The 9955-nt window shown below is 41.9% G+C and overlaps 1 protein-coding gene across 1 annotated transcript; it reads left to right on the top strand.

Annotated features, from left to right (window-relative positions):
- Positions 1-989: 989 nt before the first annotated feature.
- On the top strand, positions 990-7188 carry LOC136582879 (interferon-induced transmembrane protein 5-like). The gene is made up of 3 exons (XM_066584161.1): positions 990-1107; positions 1209-1411; positions 6423-7188. The coding sequence occupies exons 2-3, from the start codon at positions 1226-1228 to the stop codon at positions 6645-6647; spliced, it is 411 nt and encodes a 136-aa protein (XP_066440258.1). The 5' UTR covers positions 990-1107; positions 1209-1225; the 3' UTR covers positions 6648-7188.
- The last annotated feature ends 2767 nt before the right edge of the window (positions 7189-9955 follow it).

Genomic DNA, 9955 nt, shown 5'->3' with positions numbered 1-9955 from the left:
ATGTAGGATACAGGGACTACTTCACATTTCCTAAGGATGAGAAATACACAACGTGGTGCAGCAGGGGCACCTGCCTTACTATTTTAGGAATGGTGAAGGCCCAAGGAAAGGCATCTCCACAAATCATAATTAAGTTTGTATGTATGTACGGTATATGTGTGTGCGTGTGTATGTGTATATATATATATATACACACACACATTTGAAAAAATGAATTCAATAATTAAAGGGGTTGTCCCGCGGCAGCAAGTGGGTCTATACACTTCTGTATGGCCATATTAATGCACTTTGTAATGTACATTGTGCATTAATTATGAGCCATACAGAAGTTATAAAAAGTTTTTCACTCGTCTCCATGGTTGCCGTCTAATTTTCGCCGTCTAATGGCCAAATTAGACGCGCTTGCGCAGTCCGGGTCTTCTTATCTTCTCAATGGGGCTCCGTGTAGCTCCGTGTAGCTCCGCCCCGTCACGTGCCGATTCCAGCCAATCAGGAGGCTGGAATCGGCAATGGACCGCACAGAAGCCCTGCGGTCCACGGAGGGAGAAGATGCCGGCGGCCATCTTCACCGGGTAAGTAAGAAGTCACCGGAGCGCGGGGATTCAGGTAAGCGCTGTCCGGTGATCTTTTTTAACCCCTGCATCGGGGTTGTCTCGCGCCGAACGGGGGGGGGGGGGGGGTTGAAAAAAAAAAAACCTGTTTCGGCGCGGGACAACCCCTTTAATTTTAAAAATTAGTTATTAACTCAGAATAAATACAAAATCACTTTTTAACAAAATTTCTATATCTTGAATTTAAAACTTATTGCATCAGACTGAGAGAAAGAAATCTGAAAAATGAAGTTCGGGCGGGCTTAGCAAACAGAGAAGTCAAAAACAGCTACAGGGTGACCAAAATGAGTATGTAGTGAAAGGGACCCTGTAATAGAGGCAGGGAGGGGACAGACGCGGCCTGCGGGGTGATGTTTATAAAGAGGACATGTAGGACAGTCACTCTCTTCTCAGATATCAATCCTACCAGCAACTCTTTCTACATCGTCTTCTGTTTCTGCACCTGCTACTGTTATCATTTCTACATTTATTGACCTACAGCTAACCACTTTCTCAGGTATCTATTACCTGTACAACGTGTTCTCTTCCTTCTCATTCATCCTTCACTCACAGTTTACTTATCACACTTTCTACTTTCTCCACTTGGTCTCCATTCAGTCATCTCCTGGCCAGATATGGATACCTCCTACCCCCGTGAAGATATTTTCATGACTCACCCCAACAAGCCAGATAATGCCCATACTGTTGTCGATATTGGAGCCCCCACTGGTCCTAGAGACCATCTTCTCTGGTCCTTGTGTAATACCGTTTACCTAAACCTCTGCTGTCTTGGATTCATGGCATTGGTCTACTCTGTCAAGGTAAGAGAAAATGGGTTACGAAGTGGAAACTGTTATAATAACCTAGAAAGAGATGAACTCATTATGTGTAAATATCATTAGTGGAATTGCAGATTCTGTAACCCTAAATTTTTAGTGGTGGGGATTTACTAAGCAAATATGCAAGAATTTTGTCAAAATGAGTGGACTACATGGTGTTGTGCCAAATTTATGCATTTTGTAGACATTTTTTGAATCTACCCTGAAAGAGCTGAAAGTCACATTTCTTAGCACTGTGCCAATTTCTTTGGCCAATATATGTGCATACATATATGTCACCAATAGGATGGTCCTGGACCCCCACCATTCAACTATTGATGACCTATCCTGAGGCTAGGACATCACATTTTAAGTCACAGAAAACCTAAATTCATACTTATTTTGGGCTTAGCTTCTATTCTTGTTGTCATCTATTATATCACAAGGATATGTTGATTGGATTACTAGAGGAAATTCTTAGAAAATATATAAATGCTACTGTATTCAGCCAGTTATATCCAACATGGTCAAAAAACATTAGATATTTTTGGTTTATGCTAATGATTTCATTTAGAGCTATTGGCAATCTAGTGTTGATGGGCACTGCCACAACTAAAAGTTGGAAAACCTACTATACAGGCTAAATTTTATTTTCTAAGTGTGTTATCTCAGTTTGTTGTATCAATTGTTTTCCTTTATGATAAGTGGCGCTAGAGTTGTCTGACAGTTGCTCATCATCCCTTGCTCCAATGATTTCGCTTGCAAGTCCTATTGGAAATATTGACCACATGTGGTGGAGAACTATTGTGCCATGTTAGAGTCATATAAGCACCTGTCATCGGGAGATTTGCAATATGTTGTACATCTCAAAGCTTGGTAAACAGTTCTTTCTAGAGATGAGCGAGCGTACTCGGTTCGGGTGTTTCTGCACTTGAGCACCGCTTTTTCCAAGTAACTGACTACTCGGACGAAAAGATTCGGGGGGCGCTGGGGGTGAGCGGGGGGTTGCAGAGAGGAGTGGGGGGGGGAGAGAGAGAGCTCCCCCCTGTTCCCCACTGCTACCCCCGCTCCACCACGCCGCCCCCCGATTTTTTTTGTCCAAGTAGTCAGTTACTCGGAAAAAGCGGTACTCGAGTGCAAAAACACCCGAACCGAGTACGCTCGCTCATCTCTAGTTCTTTCATTTTTCCCAATGTTAACACTGCAGAGTTTCTTGAGCCAGGCCACGGTCTTACCAAGAGTCATGCCAATGGGTGGCCACTGGCCAGCTTTAGCCACAAAAGTTTTTGACTAATCAGAAAACATAAAGTCAACAGGATTGAAGGGAAGGAAAAACTCGAGATACACAGGATCTAAAGCAAAAGAGGACTAGTGGCGGACATCTGCGTAGCACTTATGTGTCTTGATGGTGAACTTTACAAAAAAACCTAAACAGAGTACGGAAAATATAATCCTATACAGATCATAGATGAAAGCTGCAATCTAATAGCATGGCTAGCAAAAAAATAGAAAGACATACTCTACAGTGAAAGTGCAGAAAACAAACATCTAATTGGCGAACCTCTACCATTACAATACCTTTGCTTGCAATATGGGGCAGCAGCGTTTGATGCAGTTTTTAACTAAAGCCTGGAGTGAAGCCAAAAAAGGAAAGACAGGTGGTAAGGAAATACTAGTCTTGTATTTGGCAAAAACAACAATAAAAAAGCAATTACAAGAAACTAAAACCCTAAAACTACACCAAAGCTGCATGTCTGAATCCAGCTTACATGGACAATACATGCAATATATAATATCTTCTATCATGTAAGCTGATATCATGCAGATAAACAGTTTAAAAGATAAAACTGGTACAAAATTATTAAACCTTTACATTAAAGGTACATGCTAGTCTACAACAAGTCCTACGTACCATTGCTCTCAATGTTAAACGAATGGCTCTAACGGCACCATCATGATGTCCCACTATTTGTCTAAACATCTCCATAATCAAACTGGCTGATAAGATCAAGGTCATTCTATCACCCACATTTACTAGCTAGGAATTGCATGTTATTTTGCACATCATTTCTTAGGTGCCCCATAATACTTATGTTCTCAGAGGTTTTTCAGTTGAAATGTACTAAAAGTACAAGAACCCTTCTATCTTAGCCTTATAACAGCTTCATAAGGTTATACTATATAACCTTTTCTCCATCATTATATAAGTTCTGGCTTCTACAGTAATCTCTGTTCCAGTTCTCCACATCTGAGTTATCTACAGTCCTGTTCTCTACATCTGAGTTATCCACAGTCCTGTTCTCCACATCTGAGTTATCCACAGTCCTGTTCTCCACATCTGAGTTATCTATGGTCCCGTTCTCCACATCTGAGTTATCTGTGGTCCCGTTCTCCACATCTGAGTTATCTATGGTCCCATTCTCCACATCTGAGTTATCTATGGTCCCGTTCTCCACATCTGGGTTATCCACTGACCTGTTCTCCACATTTGAGTTATCCACGGTCCTGTTCTCCACATTTGAGTTATCAACAGTCCTGTTCTCCACATTTGAGTTATCCACGGTCCTGTTCTCCACATTTGAGTTATCCACAGTCCTGTTCTCCACATTTGAATTATTCACGGTCCTGTTCTCTACATTTGAGTTATCGACAGTCCTGTTCTCCACATCTGAGTTATTCACGGTCCTGTTCTCCACATCTGAGTTATTCACAGTCCTGTTCTCCACATCTGAGTTATCCATGGTCCTGTTCTCCACATCTGAGTTATCCATGATCCTGTTTTCCACGTCTGAGTTATCTATGGTCATGTTCTATAACAGTTATCTCTGGTCCTGTTCTCCACATCTAAGTTATCCATCGTCCTGTTTTCCACGTCTGAGTTATCTATGGTCCTGTTCTATATGAGTTATCTCTGGTCCTGTTCTCCACATCTGAGTTATCTATGATCCTGTTCTCCACATCTAAGTTATACATGGTCCTTTTGACCACACCAAGTGGAGTCATATCCTTGACCACTTAATTCATATTTTCTGCACCAGTTTGTTAGGTTTGGCTTACTCAGCTCACTCAGTCAAGATTTACAATTCCAAAGAACATTTTGAGAACATTTCTAGTTGTCCCCATTATCTAATTTCTTGGCTACAAACCATATGAAATGCATCTGCTGCGTAATCTGGTGTGACTATTTCGGTGGTTTGGGTTTTGACCTGTTTTCATACTCATTCTTTTCTCGTCTTTTCTGTGTTAATATTGTGAAATTTTATGCATTTTTATTTGCACTTGGAAATTAAAGGCAAAGCGAGATCATTTTTAGCAACATCAGTGGCATGTCAAAAATATACAGTAGTTCAATGAAATAGAGCAACTTTTAATTACAGCGGTGGGTTGTCCTCTGCTTTTACTTCTCTGTCATTTTGTGGCTCTAGGATCAGACAACATAACAATCTTCTATAATTCAGTTGAAGAAGAATGTTGTGTATTTGGCAATGGGACCCATGTACCAGACAGAAGGTGCATCCCCAGCTCTTATAATTGCCAGCACTCAGAACACTGGTTCACCAGAAACTAGTGGTGCCAACTAAGATAACAAATTTCAGTCATATGTTTTCAATTTTAGCAGCTGCTCATTTTATAGGAAACCACGTTTTTACTCAAGAATATTGCCAACAAAATTAATTTTCAGGAAACCATAATGTTAAAGTACTCACTTCATTTAAGTGATACTCAAGGGGTATCATAGCAATGATTCTGTTTTATTGTTTTAAAGTAAGAGGTTATATAGTATAACATTCCCCACAAGGTTAAACATGTTAACAATTCAAAATCTACAGCACGTGTGATACTTCTATCCTAGTAAAACTTTACAAAGGTCATTATCACAAAGCTGCGTGCTAAAATCCTGTTAGTAAAATTTAACTACAATGCGTCTTTTATGCCACCTGCACACAGGCATATTTGCATTGTGGAGTCCGTGGCGGGCGTCTGTAAATACAGCCCATAGTATTCAATGCAAATGCCAGTTCATCTGCATGAGCGGAAATCAATTGCGATTTTCCGCTCGCGGAGAATAAATCGCAGCATGCTGCGATTTTGTGCGGGTTATGCATGGCCGGCTTCCATTGAAGTCAATAGAAGCCGTCTGTCCCGCGGCACTTCTGCAGTGAGCACTGCGGAAGTATCGTGGGATACACGTCACCCCCCCAGTGCCAGCGGCTACTGCGCATGCGCAACAGAGTACCGGCCGGCACCAGAAGCCGCCGGACAGTTAAGCTGGGGTCACCGGCCAGGCACCTGGTCGAACTCCACTGTGGGGATCCGGCATGCGGGGTCCGACCCGCCCATGTGCAGGAGGCCTTACTCACATAGTTCTTGCTATGCACACCGGCACAAACATTATGCACATGACACTACTACATAAAATATAGCTGAATACTTTCACAATAATAAACTAAAGTGTGGAAAATATAATTATTACTATTTCTCTACATTAAAAAACAATAACTATGCTTATTTTTTGTAGTGTTTTACATAGTTTACACCATCTTTTACCCACCATTTACTACATATTGCCCCAAACAGCACTCTCTATACAAGGAGCTATTCATCATGTGTTAATGTATTCAGTATTAAACCTCTGAATTATTTTTGGCACTATGAACTGTGTGTTCGTCCTTGTGTGGCTTGCTTGAAACAGAAACAAGTAATTTGGGGGTTACCTTATATAAGCGTGTAGAACCAGGCGATGCAAGATGTTCAAAATAACCTTTAAATGACAGGTTAATACATAAACCGTTTAGATTTGAAAGCGGTATGGTTCGTATATTACAAAATGAGACAACTTTGCCAGTAGTTTGGATTATAAATATCCTACCGTATTGTGTATGCAGCACCTATGCAGGCCTATTTGTCTCCTTGGTGTAGTCTCATCCTGCAGTGAAGTACAGAGTGAGTGAGATAAGATCCTGACTGTATCTAAAAGTTTCATTATAATGATCTATGTCTTGCTTTCTCCTAGGCACGAGACCAGAAGGTGCAGGGGAATGAGCCGGCCGCTCGGCGATATGGGCGGAAGGCTCGATGCTACAATATATTGGCCACAGTGTGGAACATTGCTCTGCCCGCTTTCATATTGGCTCTGGTGATCACAGGCATTGTACACCTGTCGCAGGTGGTAAATGCTTCCCTTGACTTCTTCAGCCTTCGAAGCTACCTGGGCAGTACAGATGATGACAGTAATTGAACAACTGCAATACTTACGCACTGACCAAAGGTTCAGAGCAAACAATGATATTCGTGGTATTGACTGTTGGAACAATCAACTCAGTTGCAAATCATTTATTCTGGAGAAGACAGCACTATGATTTGGCACTTCCCTCAGACAAAAAAGATGAAGTCCAAGGCAGAACTCCTTTAGGTAACTGTTGGACTGGTTCTCCCTATTTCTGGTTCATCGACACAGGACAGGATTCCTACTAAGCCATGTTCTAATAGAGGCTAATGGCCCAGCCAACAAGGCCAAGTGAATCCACAAGAAATATTGATTATTAGTCATGTTCACTAGAATATTGATACATCTAGTATGTAACAATGCCAGACAATGGACAATCAAGAAGTTCATGGACTATTCATCAAACTAAGAAGATACAAAATGTTAATATATTAAAAGATATTATGTTAAGTCAAGCATCATTCAACATACCGGCATGGAGAGTGTTAATAATATTACTGATTTCATTTATCATACTTATCTTGTAATAAAATTAACTTCACGTTTGGAGTTATTGCAGTGTATTCTCCTTCATGTTTAAAGTTATTGCAGTGTATTGTATTGAGGTCTCCATCAATGGAAGTCTTCAAAAAGAGGCTGGACGGGCATTTTCTAGGATGATTTAGTGAATCCTGCATTGAGTACGGGTTGGACCCGATGACCCTGGAGGCCCCTTCCAACTTTATGATTCTATGATTGTTAGTTATAGGATAATCTTGAAATGCTTGTCTATTTTGGTCAATGCCTCTCGTTAGAAGGGTCACCCAATAATAAGCTAGTAGTAACCAGCTTTGATCTGTGAGAACTGTTAAAGAGTAACTACTCTTTTTAAAAACTTTTGATATAGCAGAGCGACATGTCAAATATTTTAATCAGTGGGGTACTGCCTGCTGAGACTCAAATGAAGGGACTGCAGCACTCAATTGAGTTCTGTGCCCCTTTGGTGGTATTCACTGCCTGTAGGCTCCTCTTGGTAGTTGAAGATGGAGGCATAGATCTCTATACAAGTCTATGTGTCTATCTTCAGCTGCCGAAAGGTGTGAACAGGCAACATAGACAACCAAAGAGGCACAGCGCTTGGGTGAGTGTTGCAGCCCCCTGCTTTGTGCAAACAAGGGTCTCAATAGCTAGACAACGACTGATCAAAACTCTTGACATGTTGCTCTGACATGTCAAAGGTTTTTAAAAAGTGTAGTCACTTTTTAAAGGAGTTGTCCATGACTCTTACTATTAATTAACTATCCTGAGCATAGGTCATCAATAGTTGCTTGGCGGAGGTCGCTGCTTTGGATCCCCCCATTAGTTGATAAGCAGGCCTGCTGTCAATGTGGACAGTGCTGTAAGCAGATAGCACTGTCCATATTGTAGGGGCCCAGTTTGGTACTACAGGTGCAGCCTCCATTGAATTAAACCGGGCTGTTGCAATGCTGACAGCACTATCTGCTTACAGCTCTGTCTGCAGTGACAGCGGGCCAGGCAATCACTTTATTGGTGGGAATCCGGTTTGGTGGACCCCTCCTGATGAACTATTGATGACCTGCTCTGAGGATAGGTCATCAATAGTAAAGGTCTATAAAAGTCCCAGACAACCCCTTTAACATCCCCATGTTCTCAAGGCACCATTGATCGTGAGTACATGGAGATGAAGGTCTTGACCGTCCTCCCGCGTAGAAGAACCCTAATATTCCAGTCTTCATGATTTTCCCCCACCACTTCCTTTCATCCACATCCTCTCCCTCTTCTGGTTGAATTTGATGGACATATATTATATTTCGACCATACGATGTAACAACTAGGCAGCAGCTATTGAATATTGGATTACAAGTAATCTGGATTCCTGTAAGAATATAAAGTAATTGCTGCACCAGATGTAAGAACGGAAAGTAATGAGAAGGTTTTGAAGAAAATGTCCTATTAGTCTCTTCACAATGTGTCAGCATTTTTATCACTGTATAAAGTATTAGAAACTGTATAAAATATGGAAACTGAGTTGCAATACCACACACAACCTGTGGATATGTGTGGTGCTGTTTTTGAAAGCAACCAATGTTTTTCTAACCCCTTTACGAGCCCCAAGCATAATCTTTGAATACTAAGAAGCATCAGCCTATTTCTCAATACTACCCTATTTTTGTTACCATAATCCAGATCCTAGACTAATTCTATAGAACATAGCAGTTCAGCAGCACATACTTGGGAATATATGCAAATTTCTTGAAAGTTTTCTTAGGAGCTTCCAGATAGAGCAGGCAATGTCTGGGGCTGGAGGCGCTTTATCAAGCCAACAGAGATCAGACTAAAGGTCGCCACCTGGCTCTAAATATGCGCTGTCCAATTACTATATTTTACAGTTTCTGAAGTCTATGTTAGTGGGACTTTTGGATATTACACTACGTCTCTACAGTTATAGGGGATGCCACCACTTAGGCTGCCTTCACATTTGCAGCAGGGATTCCATTGTCATGCTCCATTCGGGAAGCAGGAAAGGGGAATCCCCATGACCGAACAGGTCAGTCATATGATGGAACCGAACAGCCCCAAATGGACCCCATTGTCTATCATAGGGTCTGTTCGGATTCCGCTCAGCTGCTCGGCATTTTACCGGAATAAAAAGTGCTGCATGCAGCGCTATGTCTTCCGATATTTTGTTCCGGATCTGCGACGGAACCTCTGTCCGCAGATGGGAAGGCAGCCTTACACATATAATAAGAGATTCTAGTCTTTGTTGAACTAATCAAAAGACATATGATATGAAAACCCACCCACATGCCAAAGAAATACAGAAACTCAAAAACACTATACAGTAGTTGCCAATTATGACAAGATCTGCTGACAATTTCCCTCTTACATGGCCTAATCTAGGTTGGCTGATCATGATGGTCGACACTCGTTTGCCTAAACTTTAGATAGGCTGATTCAGACTCCACGCAGAACGAATGATCCTCCCCCATACCGATTCATCATGGTCGGCAGCACATCCACAGTTCACACAGAGAGATGGGCGGCTGATAGTTATTCTCTTTCCAGCTGCCTAAAAGTGGCGATCACCCAATGATTGAGCATTTTCTCATTAACCCCTTATTGGCCGCCCATATGTGTTTTTACATCCTGGGTTTCTGGCCTTTAATCCCCAGGGCCGTAAAAACACGCTCACCTTGCAGACTAAAGCTGCGGGGTCTGTGAGCATGACAGCTCCATGCTGTCAGCTGCTGGAGGTAACCAACAGCCTGGAGCTGTCATGAGGGGCTGCGATATGCGGTCCGAGGTCACGCAATCGCCGT

Source organism: Eleutherodactylus coqui, chromosome 11 (genome assembly GCF_035609145.1).
Source record: "Eleutherodactylus coqui strain aEleCoq1 chromosome 11, aEleCoq1.hap1, whole genome shotgun sequence".
NCBI classification, from domain to species: Eukaryota; Metazoa; Chordata; class Amphibia; order Anura; family Eleutherodactylidae; genus Eleutherodactylus; species Eleutherodactylus coqui.
This window is presented reverse-complemented; position numbering and strand designations above follow the sequence as displayed.